The sequence below is a fragment of the Bos grunniens genome, chromosome 6 (genome assembly GCF_055505025.1).
Source record: "Bos grunniens cultivar Pamir isolate PY7600 chromosome 6, Bosgru_T2T1.0, whole genome shotgun sequence".
Classification (NCBI taxonomy): Eukaryota; Metazoa; Chordata; class Mammalia; order Artiodactyla; family Bovidae; genus Bos; species Bos grunniens.
Window position 1 is genome coordinate 73,859,903 of NC_141170.1, and position 19,303 is coordinate 73,879,205.

At 44.9% G+C, this 19,303-nt stretch overlaps 1 protein-coding gene across 1 annotated transcript in view; it reads left to right on the top strand.

Annotated features, from left to right (window-relative positions):
* The first annotated feature begins 2,518 nt into the window (after nucleotides 1-2,518).
* The window catches only part of LGI2 (leucine rich repeat LGI family member 2), a 28,668-nt gene continuing 11,883 nt past the window's right edge, over nucleotides 2,519-19,303 (top strand). Inside the window, exons 1-6 of the mRNA XM_086407781.1 lie at nucleotides 2,519-2,947; nucleotides 4,840-4,911; nucleotides 6,451-6,522; nucleotides 9,079-9,150; nucleotides 14,550-14,621; nucleotides 15,619-15,788. Coding sequence (XP_086263907.1) covers nucleotides 2,751-2,947; nucleotides 4,840-4,911; nucleotides 6,451-6,522; nucleotides 9,079-9,150; nucleotides 14,550-14,621; nucleotides 15,619-15,788 — 655 coding nt within the window. The 5' untranslated portion in view covers nucleotides 2,519-2,750. The remainder of the gene's footprint in view (nucleotides 2,948-4,839; nucleotides 4,912-6,450; nucleotides 6,523-9,078; nucleotides 9,151-14,549; nucleotides 14,622-15,618; nucleotides 15,789-19,303) is intronic.

A 19,303-nucleotide genomic window follows, 5' to 3' on the forward strand; every position in this document is an offset into this window, starting at 1 on the left:
TGCACTGCAGTATGTTTAACAGCATCCTGCAGTATCCTAATAGGTAGGCTCTACCTATTAGATGCCAGTAGCATCCACCCCACTGCAACAACCCAACTATCTCCAGACTTTGCCAAGTGTCACCCCTGATTGAGAAACAATGTGTCATGTCCTTAAGTAAAGCCAAGGGACAAAGGTTAGGAAGATTCATCTCCCTTCACAGCCTCTCACACCCCACCCACTGCCCATTCCCTTCAATCCTAGGGTTTATCTGAGAATTGTCCTGCCCACAATATCACACACATCTCTGAACAAATACTTAGTACCTCTTGTGTGGCATTGCGTCCATTATACTCTTGATCACATTTAGCTCCCAAAGATACACCCAACTATCCCATTTTACAGATGAGGAAACTGAGGCATCGAGTTTGCCTTAATGTGGGCCATAACTTGCCCACAATCACACACTATCAGGCTGAACTGCAAACCCACAGCTATCTAGCTCTGGGGACAGAGAGCTTACCTTCCCTACCCTACTTCCTTGATCCACTTCACAGTTGAGAACATTTTACTGGGTCAGCAAAAAGGTACTGTGTTTGACAATTCCCATCTCCTCCTCTCTATAAAGCAGTAGCCTGCCTCTCTCAAGGGAGACATCTTTCAGGATGTGCAGGACACACATCCATGGCTGTGGGTCCATGTGCCTATCACCCTCTCCAGGCCAAAGTCTGCATCAACATTGCCAGCACTGGGTCTTGCTGAGAAGGGACGGGGGCAATGCATGTCAACACAGCGGTGAGGAGGACTTCTCTGGTGGTCCCATGGTTAAGACTCTGTGCTTCCACTGCAGGTGGCACAGGTTTGTTCCCTGGTCAGGGAAGTTTTGCATCCCCTGCAGAGCAGCCGAAACAAAACAAGAACATGGCAGTGAGGGCTACACACAGCAGCCAGTTCTGGAGTAGGATCCTCCTGACTATGTACTGTGTGACCCTGGGCAAGAGAAATACACCTCTGAGCTCAGTTTTTCCCATCTATAAAATGTGGACACCCATTTCCCAGGGCAGATGTGAATTAAGTGATGATAAATGTAGATTGGTTCCCATGGATGCTAGGTGCTGGCTAAATAATGACCTGCAATGAATGTCAACGTCCTCCATGAAGTTACCTGCAACAGACTGACTTATGATTCCTGAACCCTTATGGTCAATCTGTGACCCCCATGTAGCCATATGGAGTTACTTCTTCAGGGCTATCTGCGCAGCGAGACTTCAAATTCCCTGAGGATACGGCGTGATCCTTTGCCCACCCAGTCTCTCTGCCCCCGTGGCCGGCCATATCTGCTTCAAATGATTGCTGAAGCAGCCATAGTACTGATTCCTACAGTCATAACCATTTGCATCTGGTACTGCTTCTTCTCGGTGTATCTTAGCATATGAAATGATTTCCTTGGTTAGTAGTCTGATGATGGGCTCTTGATTCTGCACTCTGAGTAGTCCTGGCTTTTTGCCATTTTGATTCTGCTTTGACCGTCTTCTTTGATTTCTCCACCTCACACTACCTTGTGGTAAGATTCAAGCTCAGCACATCAAAGGTAGGGTGAGAAGAGGGGCTCAGCAGGGCCTGGTTACCCACATCCCCCATCCAGGCTCTAACCCCCATTTCTGCCCAGCCATTTACTCCTTGACCACCGGTCAGTTATTGACGTTTTCTGTGCCTCAGTTTCCTAATGGGTAGATTAGGACATGCCTCAAAGAGTTGGAAGATTAAATGTACAGAGCCTAGAATGTACCACACCGTGGGTCTCTATTAACTATTGCCCCTAGTGCTTTAATTCGGGTGGGTGGGGTGGCTAGTGATGCGCTGAGGGAGGGAGAGCTTGGATAGGCTTTTGAGCTCAGTGGCAAGCAGTAGGCAGGCCCCGGAGCAGCAGGGGCGCGCAGTGCTGTAGCGGCTTTTCTTGCCTACATGCTTTCAGGAGAGAAAGGCGGCTAGCTTCCTCAGCCTCCGGTGCTGAGGGCAGGGAGCCGACCCCACAGCCCCACCGTAAAAGACAAGCAAGCCCATCCCCGCTGAACTCAAATGACAGCATTCACATCCTTCAAGTATTAATAAAGGCAGCTCAAAATTCTGTACTCTTCAAAGACCCAGGACAAAGTCTCCCTTCCCAGTGATCAAGCCATTGCCCCGAGCCCTACTTTTTCCTTTTCCTCACGTTTTGGTCTGGCTCAAAGGAGCCCAGAGTTTCCCCCCAAATCATTTGGAGCCGGTGGAGGGACTGCGGGCATCTGATCCCCCATCGCTCAGCCAGGTCCCCGGGGCGGGGGCGGGGGTCTCCGTCCAGGCCGGCCCCTCCCGCAAGGTCACCTAACTTTTTCCTCTCTCCGCAGCTCCTGGGAAGGGTCCCGGAGGGGCCGCGGGGCGCGGCGGGGGCGGTGCGAGGCCCCCTCCCCGCGGGCGGGAGCCCGCCCCGCATTATTCATTGGCCAGAGCGGGCTGCGGGCGCGGGTGCTGATGTCAGGCGGGCGCGGGTGCGGCGGGCGCAGCGGCGGCGGCCGCCCAGCAGCCCGGGCGCGGGTGGGGGGGCGCCGAGTGGGGGTGGCGGCCAGCATGCTGCTCGGCTGCGGCTCGGCCTCCCACACCCGCGGCGCCCTTGTCCTCGCCAGTAGCGGCGGCGGAGTAGCGAGCAGCGCCCGCGTCTGCAGCGGCGCAGGGTCCGAGCACGCGGCGCGGCGGCGGGGGTCGTGGCCGGGACGGGGACCGGGGACCCGGGCATGGCGCTGCGGAGGGGCGGCGGGGGGCCGGGGCTGCTGCTGCTACTGCTGCTGGGCACCGCGTGTCTGATACCGCCGAGCGCGCAGGTGAGGCGGCTGGTCCGCTGCCCCGCTACTTGCAGCTGTACCAAGGAGTCCATCATCTGCGTGGGCTCCTCCTGGGTGCCCAGGATCGTGCCGGGCGACATCAGCTCCCTGTGAGTGAGTGGGACCCCGCCAGCCCCTTGCCCCGTCCTGCCCCACCCTGCCGTCCGGGAGTTGCCTCTGGCGCCGGGACAGCGCGACCCTGACTCCCCGGCTTCCCGGCCCCCTTTCTTTGCGTTTGGGGTGGGGAGTGCTATGGGACGTGGGTGGAGCCTCGGGCCCCGGGGAGGATGAGGGGAACCCGAGTCTGGGAAGCCGGACAAGTCCCTGTGGTAGTGTTTTCTCAAAGTCTGGCCCGCTGGCCACCTGCATCAGATCCACCTGGGGGAGTTTGTGCCAAGGCAGATTCTGGGGCCCGCGCGGAATGATGCAGGGTCTGGGGAGTGGAGCTTTGGAGTCTGCATTTGGCCGTCCCCAGGTGGCACTGGCATGCATTAAAGTTTGAGACGAGGATGTGTGCTGGAGTGCAGAGGTGTGGGGGTTGTGTGGGGGCGTGTATATGCAGCCCAGCAGAACTGGAGCAATGATGAGGCCTCACTGTCCCACCCGAGGTCTGGGGCTGTGATTTTCAGTGGCCTCCTCTGGACCTGTTCACACTGCAGGTTGGACAGAACCTGGAAAAGGGCATGTCATCTCTGGAAGTGGTGATGCTGTTCCATGTGGCCTGGAAGACGGAAGCACAGGGGACTTGGTGGAGCACTAGAGAGTGTGGGCATCCAGCTCAGTGGGCAAGTGCTGGGAATCAGCCTGACTTCTTGCCCTGAGTTTACAAGGCCTTCTTGCCAACTTCCCCACCACGCATTACCTTGGCTGCTTATTCAGTGCTGGAGGAGCAGATAGGAAAGGGCTTCCCCTTACTGATTCACCTGCTTGAGAATGCTTTCAACCTGGCCTTACGCAGTCACTCAGGCCACATGACCAGGTCTCATCATGGCTGTGGAAGGGGCTCTTGGCTTGTATCTTCACTGCTAGGAACTGTTTCCTGCTGAGATGACTCCTTTGTTCCTGGCCGAGGTGCTGGAGTGATACCTATTCTGTCACAGGGCACGGATTCCCCCTGGGGGTGGGGAGGAGAAAGTTGCTCACACTTTCTCTTATCTCCACTTCCCTGCCTCCATCCCAAGCAAGGTACTGGGGTCTGGACCCAGGAGTGAAGAGCTTCATGTTTGCATTTTTAGAAGTCAGGAGACTCTGGCCAGGCCAGAACAGAGGGCCCATTTGATGCTTAATATTGCTAAGTCAGATGACATGGAGAATTCCAGAAATGAGAATTCCCCTGGTTAAATCCCTTATACCACCAGCTGCTTAACACAATGGCATGCTAACAGAAATCATTCTGAAATGATGTATTGAGGTCCTGCTGGGGCCAGAGAGGATGAGGGACCTGGTGGCTAAAATAGTCAAGTTCCTTGCTCTGGTTGACCGTTAAATCTGACAGATGGCATTGCCTCCCACTGCACATTCAAGTTCAGGTGTCTCTGAGTTTTCCCCCAAGGCTTTCACGGTGCATTTAATCAGAAGTGCTCTGAGTGACTTTCAGAGCTGTGCTCCCAAGGGGAATGCTTAATCCTACCCTGGAGTTTCGTGGGCCAACATTAATGCTGTGTCTACACAAACAGAATCATGGGCAGAGGTAAAGCAATTATCCATTTTCAGCTAGGGCCTCCTGTAGTTAAGAAAAGGAAGTAGGGGGATTGATTTAAACCGGCTGAGATAATGTCTATGGAAGGAGCTAGACTGATGGTAAAGGTTTCCGTTATTCAGCACAGTTTTCTTATTGATCCAGTTCATTGGAAAATGGCTGGACTCGTCTTGTTTCTTATCCCAAGAAGTCCTGCTTGAAGCCTCACTCCTGAGTGGAGGAGTTTGGACAAGGCCACCGCCCATCCTGCCTGGCACTTCCGGAAGCAACATAGTTTCCATTTTGTTCCTCTCTTGCCTGTAGGAGCCTGGTAAATGGAACATTCTCGGAAATCAAGGACCGGATGTTTTCCCATCTACCGTCCCTGCAGTTGCTGTGAGTGTGGGAAATCCTCTCTGGAATTGGGGGTCCTGGGGCTGTGGTCTTGGGAAGAGCCATTTCTGCCTCCTGGGTATCTGTCCTTCCCAAGATACCCGTGCTCCACCAGTAAACCAAGGCAGGCTCTTAGTGTTGATTTGGCCCATCGTGCCCCCACCAAGCTGAGTCCCCAGTGTCCAGCTCCCTTTCCTTCTCTGGCATGTGTTTTCTTCAAGGACTTTATTGTAGATGCCATCACCCACACCCAGCAACAACTGGGGAGATTAACTACATTGAATTATGGCCTGAATTTTGCCCAGATGAACCATTTCCCAAACACCTCCCTTTAAAAGAGAGCCTGCATGTTCAACTCTTAATGTTATTATGGTCATAGGAATATTTCTAGTTGACTGAGTATGTCAACTGTTGGGCAGCATGCTACGCATTTATGGGCAAATTTTTATTTAATGATATCAGTATTTTCCTTTTCCCATTTGACAGATGGGAAAACTGAGGCTCAGACAAGTTAAGTAACTTGCCCCAAATCACAGCCAGAATTCTGACCCAGGGCCCAAAGCCCACAGTCATAACTCCTCTTCATCACAGGTGCTCCTGCCAAGTACTTGTGTCCTGTGCCTTTAGCCTTGGTCAGTTAATATTAACTGATAAAAAGCAATGTCCAAAATGCAGTTTTCAAAAGCAAATCAGTGACAGGCAAAGTCAGGAGTACGTAGTTCACTCTTTATTTGTATTCATTTCTTAAACTTGAATGAGATCAGAATGAAAACCACCAACATTCTTGATGCATACAGAGAGATATGAAGACATGGCATATAGTAGACTCATCCCAAGTCAATTTCATGTTAATATTTTTGTTCTTGAAATGTTATGTACCTACTTACAACATTATCCTTACCATTTTAAAATCTGTAATTTATGAGAAATTATAGTTCTATTAAAATATTCTTATGATACAAATGCAGAATAGTCATCAGTGGTGACGGTAGAGACAAAGGCTTAAGTGGCAGCTCAAACAGCTATGTGGTGAAAAAGAATCTTCTGAAGTTTTCTTAAACTTTTTTATGATTTTCCATGGGCGCGTGTAGTATGCTAGGAAGGTTTCGTGTTTTGTTTCGTTTTGTTTGGTCTCAGCTGTGTGACTTTGATCAAGTCACTTAACTTCTCTGAATTCAAGTTTCTCTAAGAGTCAGAGTGCTTCTTTTTAGATGTGTGCATCATAAAGCACTCACTGGCTGTTTAGTTGTGCTGAACATTAGAAAGCTGTGAGATAACAGCTCTTAAGTCATATTTACTGATACCCATGGGGAAGAAAGGTGGAAAATAAGGGGGACCAGAAAATCTGGCCAAAGGGAATCCACTTGCCATTATCCATCTGCGTCTATGAGTCAGGTTGTGCACAGAATGGGCCATGCTGAGAAGAGCCCATGTTTGCCCACAGATCAGAACATAACCAAAGAAACAGAAATGGCCTCACCATGAAACTCAACTTTTGAACTTCTTCACTGGAATCTGTTGACATCTGTCTCTTGCTTTCAGATTGCTGAATTCTAACTCATTCACAGTCATCCGGGATGATGCTTTTGCTGGACTCTTTCATCTTGAATACCTGTAAGTTTTGTGCTTTGTCTATGTGCTGAGTAATTGGTATGTCAGTGGAATGGCTGTATTGCTTTCCAAGCTGGAACAGCATCTCTTAGAGAGCTTGGGGGTGGGGGAGAAAATGCAGAAAACCCCATTCTCTTTTCAGCGCTGACCTTTTATAGTTTACTTGTGTATGAACATGCTGGGACAGGAGGAGGTTGGAGAAAAAGAGGGGGAAAGGGAACAAAGAAGGAAAGATATTCATTCATTCTCTGCTGACATTTAATTTGTCATGTCGTAAGCACAATTGGAAATTGCATCAGGTATTTTTACCTCTCAAAACTAGGCGTGGATTTGCTGATCAGCCAGAAATAAAGCTGAAGGATTCCGAGGGTTACATATTTGTAAGAAAGTCTCCCTATTTGGGGTTACAACTTCATGTTTTTAATTCAACTGCTCTATATCCCATTTTCAGTATCCCCTGTGAGCTGCTGCTGGGAGTCTAATTTTATTTTTTCTCCTTTAAAATAAAGGTTATTTTTCCCTTTTCAGATGTGCAGTTGTCCCCTCACCAGCAATGAGCTCTGCCCTCCCTCTGATTTCTGCCTTTTCATACTCTCATAGTCTTTTTTCCCCTTAAGTTCTCCCATCCTTGTCTCTTGTCACTTTGTAATAATATTAATCCAGCTATCAGATGGGATTTCCTCACTTAGCATTCAGAATGATTTTTAAAACCTTGTCTCTGCCTTCTTATCTGAGATATTTGAATTCTAAGCACATCCTGTGTCTAGGAAAGCTCTCTGCTGATTTTTTGTCCCCAGGAAAGATGTCTCTGGAGGAATTCTTTCTCCAGAGGACACGTAATACAGGTACTGTCATGATACCTGATAGTCTAGGTAACCTGGGAAGAGTAGTCAGGCTGAAGCGCTAAGTTTAACTAGGTTCTACGGAAGCACATAAACAGTCAGGGGAGGTGCTGAGTGAAGAGCAGTCTGTTCTCTCTTTCCAGTAGTGCATCTTCCTGTCACAGTTATTGAGGAGGAGGTTTGCTTCTCAGTTTTTACTGAAGTCTATTACTGAATAGACCCCTGACTTTAAAAAAAAAAAAAAGACCGGATCATTCTCAGTGTACGAATCAAGAACTGTTTTACTAACTAATGACATCACAGTGCAAAGCCTCTCCCTTGGACCATCTCATCAGAGACCCTCTTATACTTGAAGAAATGTGAGGCCGTAAGCTGAAATTTCGTTCTCTGTGGCCCTAGGGAATAGTCCCAGTGCATTCACTTCATGTATTTCCCACAAAGACTTTAAAGCACGGCTGGAGTTTTTATTTTGAGATCCTATGTGCAAGCCCTAAGACATTTAAGCACTGAGTTTGGTCTGTGTTCAGCTTCCTTATACTTTCCATTTCCAGTGACCTGGAGATCAGAGAGTATCTCTGTCTTGTCGTCCATGTGTTCAGAGGTGACACTGTGCAGGACATGATGAACTCAAGCTTGTTGGAGTAAGGGAGTGAAAATCTCTGTCATGTCCGACTCTTTGCAACCCCATGGACTATACAGTCCTTGGAATTCTCCAGGCCAGAATACTGGAGTGGGTAGCCTTTCCCTTCTCCAGGGGATCTTCCCAAATCAGGGATCGAACCCAGGTCTCTTACATTGCAGGCAGATTCTTTACCAGCTGAGCCACAAGGGAAGCCCAAGCTTGTTGGAAGCCAAGTTTAATTGAATTCTCCCTGGGCAAAGACTTCAATGTGTGCATAAGCACTCAGTCACTCAGTTGTGTCTGACTCTATGCAACCATATGGACTGTAGCCACCAGGCTCCTCTGTCCATGAGATTCTCCAGGTGAGAATACTAGACTGGGTTGCCATGCCCTCCTCCAGGGGATCCTCCCAACCCAGGGATTGAACCCATGTCTCCTGTGTCTCCTGCCATTGGCAGTCAGCTTCTTTACCCATTCAGCCACCTGTGAAGCCCAAAGGCTTCAATATGGAGGTGTAAAACAGACGGCTGTGTTCAAGGGACAATGATATAAAGAAAAATATTAATAGCCAGGTGCTGTGAAATGTAAGGTTGGAGGGGGAAAGAGATCTGGAAGTGTTCCAGTCTTGTGGAATTTGAGAATATCTTGCCTTTGTCTTGGAGAAGGAAATGGCAATCCACCCCAGTACTCTTGCCTGGAAAATCCCATGGACAGAGGATCCTGGTAGGCTATATATAGTGCATGGGGTCGCAGAGTCGGACACGACTGAGTGACATCACTTTCCTTTCCTTTCCTTTGCCTTTGTCTAGGGCTTTCTTCTTTCTCCCCCAAAGTGTTTCTACCCTTGCTGCCGACTCTGACTTTGAAGACTTCCACGCTGCTTCTGGAAGGAATGCAAAAAGCATATCTGTGTGCATGCACTCTTGCACACACACCCGGTTTCCACTTGGAATCTGGTGTCGCTGGCCGAGCCCTTGGGCATGAATTTCTGAAACTCATAAGTGCATTCAGATTCCATTCTGAAAGCATCCCAGTATCTTTTTTGAGGTATTAAGCACAGAAAATTCAGTTTAATTATACGGATTTTCTTCTTAGGTTCATTGAAGGGAACAAAATAGAAACAATTTCAAGAAACGCCTTCCGTGGCCTCCGTGACCTGACTCACCTGTAAGTCCTGTGAAAAGTGTTGTAACTTCTTTAATGTGTAGAGTGAGGGTCACTTCCTGGTGCTTCTCTCCTTTTAAAAAATTTTTACTTTATATTGGGGTATAGTTGATTTACAATGTTGTATTAGTTTCAGGTGTACAGCAAAATGATTCAGTTATACATATACGTATATCCGTTCTTTTTCAAATTCTTTCCCCATGTAGGTTATTATAGAGTACTGAGTAGAGTTCCCAGTGCCTCTCTTTCTTGGCTGTTTCGTCCATATTATAATATCCACTGAAGGAATTCATTTCTAGGTTGCCCGAGAGGTTTCTATATTGTCAATCGGGCACCATCCCATCATAAGCACTCACACACTTGGCTTTCTTATCTTCTCCATCCTCCTGAACCACCATTATGGTTCACATGACTGCCTGTGAAATCGGGGAGTGATGGGAGTGATGGAGGAGGTGGAAAGGAAAGAAACATGTATTGTATACCTACTCTGTGCTTAGTAAGCTTTTCTTTATCTTTCTCCTTAATCTGGGAGTCCCCATTGTACAGATTTGGGAACTGAGGCTTACCTAACTCATTGAAGAATGCTGAATGGAGGAACAACATTTGTTGAAGCAGAATAGAGACATTTTTGTGGTTCCTTTAATTTGAATGCAAATAGCTTTTTCTTTTATGTTGGATTTATCTGTTGCTTAAGCTAAGCTCTCTGGGTTCTTTAATAGCTTTCTGGAGAAAAAAATTAAACAAATTGATTTGAATTGGCGTATCAAATGAAACAAGCACACACACTTAGCAAATTTAGAAAACTGGAGAAATAGTGGCTGAGCTTATGAAAATGTGAACATCGTCTTTGTCTTGGTAGGAGCAATTTAACAGCCAGGAACCAGTCACATTTGCATACTAGAAACTTTGTGTTTGAGTAGGATAACATACCCCATTTCCATAGTGAGCTTGCCTATGGTCAAAAAAACAAACTGGGGAAATTGAAGGGCTTTGAGCAGGAGTATTAGGCAAGGGTGGCAGTACCTCCCGTATGTGAACTCTAACTGATAAAGCATCTAGAGAGATGATCTTTTACATCAGACCCTGATAGAGGCAAAGGTATCTGTCATTAGGCTCAGCGAGCACTTGATTCTGGAGTCCTACCAATCAAAAGTCTTGCCTGAGTCATAGTTTGTAGAGGAAGAAGATGAGGGAGCGGGAATGGGAGGTCCAAACAGCACAGCCAATCCTGGACAGCATCAAACTCTTGTTGAAGTTATTTCTCTGTGATTTCTTTCTTTCCTATAAAAGTCTTGATTGTTTTTTCAGATTCAGCCTAGATGCCCAATCCCCACATTCTTGCAGAGGCCAAGACAGTGGGCTTCGAGTTACATAGACTTAGGTGCAAATCTCAAGGCTGCCATTTGTTAAGATTATTTAACCTTTTTTGAGCCTCACTTTCCTCATCCGTGAAAATAGGGATGATTATACTGAACTCATAAAATAGCTGCACATAGTGGGTTAATGCTTATTTGCAGAGCATCCGGCCCATTATCCGTGGTAAATGCCCAAGATCTGGTTGGCATTATTATCATCTTCCTCCTCCACAGCAGAGCATCATCATTCCCTCCATCCACTCAGGAAGAAGTCTCAGTTTTCTCCAATGGCTGCTGAGTAGCCTTGGCAGTTTGGGTGGCTAGACAGGGTCTTTGGTAAGACAGCTGTGGATGTCTGGAGAGGAACAGCTGTGGCCAGACAAATCCACTTCCCGAAAGTCAGGAATGAGGGGCTTTGTTTCTGACCAAAGGCTCTGGGCAGATTCTGCATCTAAAGCAAAGCCAGTATGACTGGTTGACTTTGCCCAGATGTCAACTTTCATTGAACCAATTGGCTGTAAGTCCCTGATCTGAAAACAGGTGTGAATATGCAGGTACTGTGCATATATATTTGCATATTTTTGTGTAAGTGGGTCCATGCACTTCTATTCGTGGGTGCACATAACTGTGTGTGTGCTTGTGCATTTGCACATACAGCCATATGCTATGTTACCCATATTTGTGCAAGAGGCACCTCTTTGTCTGTGTGACACGCAGGGGCACACACAGAGGAAACAAAGGGGTCTTTTGTTTGGGTCCAGAGTGCATCTGATGTGTTAGAGGAGATGCATTACCATCTGGCATGTGTTACCATCCTCCAGTCAAGCCTACAGAGCACCCCCCTCCCCAGCTCTCCAGCCCTATTTCCCTGAATATGCCCACAATACTGGGCTCTCCTGAGCACACCCAATTCACCCCCATAACCAACCTTTCCCTTACATCATTTCCCTTGCCCAGGAGATGGTTTCTTCTGCCCACAGTCATCTGGAATCTACCTTTTCCTCCACAGTCCAGATTAAGTTCTCTCTGTTCCTTGGAGCCAGTCCTGATCCCCCCTCCTCCCTTGTTGTAGCCTGCCCCGCTGACTCCACACAACCAGGTCTTGGCTGTAGACACTGGCCATATTGGTTGATGCCATCTCACGGACGGTAGTTTCGTCTCTGAGCTGTGTTGAGAGCTCCCTGAGGGCAGGGTTCCTACAGCTCTCCCATTAGCTCTACTCCTCGCCAGCATCTCACATGGGGCTAAACCAGCAGGATGTTCTTTCTGACTCACTGGCAGACCAATGAGTTACCAAGCTGAGTTTTCCTTACATGCTCTACTGCAGTGCGAGTCTTATGACTTTTAAAGTTGACTCCTCTAAGGCTGGAGATATATGTAGTAATAAAAAACATTTACTATGCTGTTCAGGGTTTCCCAGGTGGTGTAGTGGTAAAGAATCTACCTGCCAATGCAGGAGATGTGAGTTAGATCCCTGGGTTGGGAAGATTCCCTGGAGTAGGAATTGGCCACCCACTCCAGTACTCTTGCCTGGAAAACTCCATGGACAGAGGAGCCTGGTGGGCTACCATCCATGGGGTTACAAAGAGTCAGGCATGACTGAGCATGCATGCAGCGTGAGCACAAAGCAGCAAAACACTGTGTAAAGAATGAGCTGATCACCCATCCTCTTTTTTTCTGTGTGAACTGGTAAGCTCATTCAACTTCACTCCTGTGCTTAAGGAAGTGACTGTCTGAAATTTGCTTGTTTAAATACCTGCTTTTTATCTTTTATGAACTTTTCTAACACCTGCAGACTCACATTCATACACAAAGAAACACAGATCAGGTTTCAAAGCATTGAAGGAACAGTGCCAATCTGTAACTAAAATCTGGGACATTTGTTTTTCCAGCGGTCCCACAAAGCCCAAGGGACCAGTTAAGTAGTTTTAGAAATGAAGTATGTGCCATGAATTTGTAGACAAAATGAAGTGGAAAGTGAGATGTTATGCACTGCGTCTGGGGGTGTGGGGAGGTGGTGGTGGATAGTCCATCTAAATAATTCAGCTTTCTGAAATCCAAATTGAACATTTAGAACAGTTGCTTTTATTTTGGCCTTGATGACTCTATATATGCTTATCACTTCAATCCAGTGCATTTCAATTCACTAAAAATATTTAGCTAAACTAGTAATCTTTAATTAGCTAAAAAATTGTGCTTTACTTAAAAAAAAAGTGACTAGCAACCAGAAAAAAATAAAAGCAACTCTCTCCTTTTTAAATTTCAAAAAGCTGCTTCTAGAGAACATTCAGTCTGATTACAGTCCGAAGTCTATAATCTACAGTCTGTAGTTACAATTCTAATTTATCATCTGTTCAACCTATTTCCAACATCTTAAAAAATATACAAATAAATCATTTAGGAAAGAAATGTAAAATGATACATGAAATTGTATTTTAATCCATTTGTGGTTACCTGGATGAGAAAGGACATAATTCAGAAACTATAGGTCTCCCTGTATTCTGTTGGTATCACACAGTAAGAATGTTTGGATTAAAAATGGGCACAAAGCTTTCTATCCTAGCTGACTCTAAGGAAGAACACTCTTTCATTCCTACTTCTTGGATGGGTCATTAGGATGCTATAAAAGACTGGTTTCATATATGTTTTTAAAGAGGGTGGTGCTCAATTCCCTACGTGTTGATTATCATTTATATGTTTTCTGTTTGTACTCAAGTGTGTAGAAGAAAACAAAAGTAAGCATGAGTATTTTGGCTGACTCACTCAGGGCACGAGGCCTGGGGGAAATCAGACTTGATGTACATCGTTTCAATGCCTAGCATCTTTCTCCGTCAGCAGCCCAGCACCGTGGACATTCATCTTCAGCAGGATGATGACAGGGCACTGCATAATCCTAAGTCATCAGAGAAAGCGTTGATAATATTCGTTCAATTCAAGTCTACTTCCTGAAGATGGGGACTATATTATAGAGAGACATTATAGAAAGCTCTTCAACTCGAAGAACAAAAATGCAGAATGGTTTCTAGTCAACCTTCATTAAGGAGAAAATGAGATTGATCTCAGTCATTCCCTAAACTGTGGTTCACTGAGATTTTGTATCATCATTAGGGTTAGTGCTGAGATTCTTTATGTAAAAGAGTATTTACTGAGTCCTTTTTTTTTTAAGTCACAAGTAATAAAATTCACTTGGATGCCCTACTAGGGAACTTCTTGGGATAAGACTGAACATCTGGTTTTTGTTTTTTTTTTTTGATCATTCCCATTTGGTGTTTAAACTATTCCTCGAGAGAGAATTACTGAGTACCCACTGTGTGCCACTGTGCTAGATGCAAGGGGTACAGATGTGGACAGACAAAAACCTCTGATCTTATGTTTAGGGAGAATACACAGTCCATAAACAAATAGATAATATATAGTGTTTGCTAAGTGATAGTTGTGCAATGAAGATCCACAGAGCATGGAAGGGACTTGTGTAGAGATCAGGGAAGGTGGTGAAAGTGGAGGGTGGACCTGGAGAGGGTGCTGGCTGAACCATGTGAATAACTAGAGGAACAGCCTGAGGCAGATGAACACCAGGTTCAGAGAACTTGAGCTGGGAGCATGCCTAGCCTGTGTGAGGAATAGCAAAGGAACCAGTGTGGGTGATCTGAGTCAGTAGAGATTCAGTCCCACGGGTAGGTGGGAATGGAGGTAACTAGACAATGGAGGGCCTTGGGTGCCATCTAAAGGACTTTGGCTTTTATTCTGAGAAACGTGAGATGCCAACATGTATATCATATATATCATAAAACATGAGGTTTAACATATGTATCAAGAGCTTAATAAATGATTGTTTTAAAAACAAAAAAACTTATATTGTGTAGTTCAGCATCTCTAATGTTTTCTTTGTATAACTAAACTAAAATTCTTTATCTCAGTATCAGTGACCAAAGTCAGACATTGAACTACACTGAGCTCTGTTTTAAATCACTTGCATTATTTAAGGGACTTCAGAGTGACTGGGCATAAAGATAATATACACATTAAATCGTGACTTTCTTGTTCTAGTTCTTTGGCCAACAACCACATAAAAGCACTCCCAAGGGATGTCTTCAGTGATTTAGACTCTTTGATTGAACTGTAAGTAATGAAAATTAAGTTTATGTGTGCTTGTCTTGAAATCCAGTCTTCCCCTTGACTTTTATTGCATTTTGTTGTAATAGCTAAAAACCCATGACAAAGCAGCAAACACTGGGAAACAGCATATAGATTGTACTGTGTTTAATTTTGCCATGTTAACTGTGCTTAGTAGCATTAGGCCAGTGGTAATTTGGTATGCTGGGTGATAGGGTCCCCCTTTTTTCCCATGAGCAATGGTCCCCCTTTTTCCCCATCTGCTTTATTTTCTTGTGTTTTGTCATCCCTTATTGGACAAAGTTTAACGAGATCTTAAAGTATCAATCGGAGAAGGCAATGGCAACCCACTCCAGTACTCTTGCCTAGAAAATCCCATGGACAGAGGAGCCTGGTAGGCCACAGTCCGTGGGGTTGCTAAGAGTTGGAACATGACTGAGCGACTTCACTTTCACTTTTCACTTTCACGCATTGGAGAAGGAAATGGCAACCCACTCCAGTGTTCTTGCCTGGAGAATCCCAGGGACGGAGAGCCTGGTGGGCTGCCGTCTATGGGGTCGCACAGAGTCGGATATGACTGAAGCGACTTAGCAGCAGTAGCAGCAGCAAAGTATCAATTGCATTTGTCAGAGCTATCTTCCTGTAGTGTCTTGTTTGCGTGTAAGGACCTATGCTGGGTGGTGTTCTTCTTTCACCCCTCCCCCATTTCCAGCATGGTGTGGTGACATTTTCAAGAGGATTTGCAGAAATAGTGGTGTGTCAACTCTGAGAACTCTCTGTGTGCTATATGGTTAAAATCAAGGACACTAAAGAGTGTTCAATGAAGTCAATGAGAAGTAAAGGACATTGGATGCATTAAATAGAAAATTTTTTTTAATTCCATTTTTTGGGATTTGTTAAATATGTCAGGATATTAAGAATTCTGGAGTTTCATATTACTGCCAAAACATTTCTGACATGTCTATTTCTCTGCGTCTGTGTTTGTTTTGTTTTGTTTTGTTAGAGATTTGAGGGGCAATAAGTTTGAATGTGACTGTAAAGCCAAGTGGTTGTATCTGTGGTTGAAGATGACGAATTCCACTGTTTCTGATGTCCTGTGTATCGGTCCGCCAGAATATCAGGAAAAGAAGCTGAATGACGTGACCAGCTTTGACTATGAATGCACAACTACAGGTATTCAGAACCTTTATCATCAAAGTCTGTTATTTAGAATAATCCTTTCTTTAAAAATACTATCAATAGGGAGTTTGGAAAATGTAGGGATAAAAGTTTTCTATCAAAATTATTTTAGGGGAAATTTAAGCGTTAAAAAAGAAATGAATTGATGTGGCAGGGAAAATATCTCAGCAGTCTGGAAGGATTTTTATTAACTGCACTGACTTTAATTTTGATTCTTTACAACTTCAAATTTCTCTAAAGCTTTTAAGGCAGGAACTGGTGAGTTTGGCATGAGAACATTTTGAAATCAGGCTAAGCTTCATGGAAAGGCAGTGCAGAGATGCCTAAATTACTGTTCTCTTGATTGAATAATATGAAATTTATTGGACACTTAACTAATAAATACCAGAATTACTCTCGTAGTTCCATGTAAAATGAGATAACTAGGTAAGTCATACATAACCATGGCAGAGTAGAAACACAAGTTAACAACGAGCTATCAAAGGGAAAAATTCACACTGAGGAAACAAAATGTAAAGAAAGCTTGATTATTTTTTCTATGGCCTGCCTCAAGGTTGCAGTTTATACATTTTTAGGTTAAAAGATAAAATTAAAATACTGTCTCAACTGTCATATCTTGTAGAAAACAGGAGAGTAGTTCCATATGAAAGCTTAGATGGAGTTTCTACAGCTTTTAAAGCCACATTTTAAAGGAGAGCAGATCAAGCCACAGTATGCAACCTGCTTACCAGACTTATAAAAATAAACATTCAGGCTGAGAGTTGATATCTACAAAGCCTCAAGGCATGTCAGTAGGAGCAGCAGGATTGAAAACTCAGAAAATAGTTACAGAAACTCAAAAGACAAAAACTCCAAGAACAAAATACCACATTTAAACTCTACTGCTATCCCCCGATCAAATAAACAAACAAAAACTCAGAAGTAAAAATTATTTCCAGATATCTTTGTCAATAAGGGACGCCAACAAGTTCTGTCCTTTTCTGAGAGGAAACTTGAAGTCTTATGGAAATGCCCTTGTCTTTCATCACTGAACAGGGACTTATTCAGCTGTGTAATTGGCAGGTGCCCTTTAGCCAGCTGAGGCCACTGGGGGTTTATTTATTGTATTGTAGAGCAGCGCAATAAATCAGAGGTCACGGTCAATGACGTTTGCACCAAAAGGTTGCATTCAAGGCCATGCCATACGAAATGTGAAACCACAGCTCACTGGGGCTCCTTTGTGCCTCTTCTCATTTTTCTGGAAAGTTTTTTAAACCCTACACTGAAGTGAGCAGCTTTTCCGTTGTTCTCTTCACACCTGGCCCTAGTGTGTGAAAACTGCCAGTCTCAGAGAGAAATAGCTTGGGCTGTAGAGAGCCTTGGAACTCAGGCATCTGTTCCAGACCTGGCATCTCTGGGGTAGCATGAAGTCCTTAACATATTTTGGGCATTCTCTTATATATATTTCTCTTCCCTAACAAGCTTTTTGCTAAAATTTAGAAAGTTAGCACCCCACCCTAGAAGCAAGGAAATGATGATTCTGCCTTTGTACTTGTTTTATCCCCTTAAGGCTCATGAACAAATAAACTCTGGCTCACAGTATCTTCCATCATGAAAAAATGGTGCCAGCAAGCTGTGACCCACCCCCAGATATAGTCCCTTCCTATCTTCTGGCTCAGATCAAGCCTCATCCTCTGCTGCTTTATTTAGGACTAGGGAGGAAATAGGTGAAGAGGGATGGAAGTTGGAAAGTCAAGTCTGAGATTCATGGTACCGGTATTGCATCCTTACACGAGATTGGGGAAGAAGCATATTTTCTCAGTGCCTTGTTTTCCTCTTAGCTCAGGGTTTTAGGAAGGAGTAAATTCTTTAGGTAGATGTCTCACCTTGTTCTTCCCAGGGAGAGGAACGTATGATTACCATCCTGTTCCTAGCGCAGGGGTGTAATTAACACCACAAAGCCACCCCTGGCTGGTTTCAGCTCTCCAGATTAATCACAGTCCCTCCATAACACTCTGCTTCAAGTCTATTTTTAACCACCTCCAAAATCCCTGTTACCTGCTCATGATTCCCCATGTTAGGTGGATAATTCACTAAATTCCTTAGAGGGAGTGAATTTTGCATCCTAATTGTCCCGTTAGCTTCCCTATTTCAGGGCTGATGAAAATGCAAAGAGAAATAATGCATTAATGTGCAGTTTCTCTCCCCATAGGATCAGCATCATGTATAATTTATTTCCTGCAAGTGCTATAAATAGCTATGTAAAAATCTGTTGATTCCAGTGGGAGCAAGGCCTAAATTGTAAGAGTCCTACTGACATCATGAACTTAATCCGATGTGAATGGAAGTGGCAGGGCTTCTTGCAGAGAAGGCCATTAATACTTTAACACTAGTAAATTGATGTCATATCAATATGTGGATTGTTTGAGATCTTCCCACAATGAATGTGCTTTTGCTGTCTCTGACAAGTAATGTAAGAGGGGGATGAGGGAAGATGTTTAAATTCTCCAGGTCCCCTCCCCCATTCACACAAGAACACATTCATCAATCATATTGTTTCCCCCGTTTCTTCCCCTTTTTCTTCTCTTCTTTCTTCCTCCTGTTCCTCCTCCCCTTTTCGGTCAGCAGCATCAAAGAGGGAGAAGGAGTCTCCTATTAAGAACTAGATCTATGAGACTTCCTTGGCGGTCCAGTGGTTAAGATTTTGCCTTCCAGTGCAAGGGGTGCAGGTTCGATCCCTGGTAGGAGGTTAAAATACCACACACCTTGAGGCCAAAAGATGTAAAACAAAAGCAGTATTGTAACAAATTTAATAAAGATTTAAAAAATGGTCCACATTAAAAAAAATTAAAAAAAAAGAATTCTATTTATAATTCAAATGATTTAGGAGTCTGCTTTGTCAGCTAGGATATAGAAAATATTATGAAACCAACGTTTTTGGGGAAATCAATGGAAATAGGGCCATTAGAGGCTAGATTTGTAAAATGCTCTCTATTTTTGGCAGCTCTCTTTCTGGAACTTTTTAAAATAAAAAAAATGTAAGCTTTTGGGTCTGTGCTTTGAACAGCCTGCATTTTTAAGCTCACGAGTGCTCATGTTGCTGGGGATTCAGTGTAGGCAGAAGTCTGTGCATACAAGGAGTTGGGGTTATAGTCATCGGGAGTGTTTGTAACCTTGGGCACACTTGGATGAGAAAAGACAAGCGGAGACGCTGGAGGAGGTGATAGCCCTCTTGGCTGTAATTCAAAGAACACGGCTGTACTTGCTGAGTATTCTTCTACCTCCAAGAAAGGGAACAGACCATGGCTGCTCCTGTTCCCTTTCCCATTGACCAGCCTGTGAACATGGAAACCTCTTGCAGCCCCCAGAGCACTTTCTGACTTTTACACTGGGACCGCCAGGGCCCACTGGAATGAATCAGGCAAGTTTTCCAATTTTTAGTCTTTGACCAAGCAACGCTGGTATTTGGTGGGTCTTAAGAGAGGAGAGGGAGCCTGGAGCCATGCTGGAGCCCTAAGTCTTCACACAGG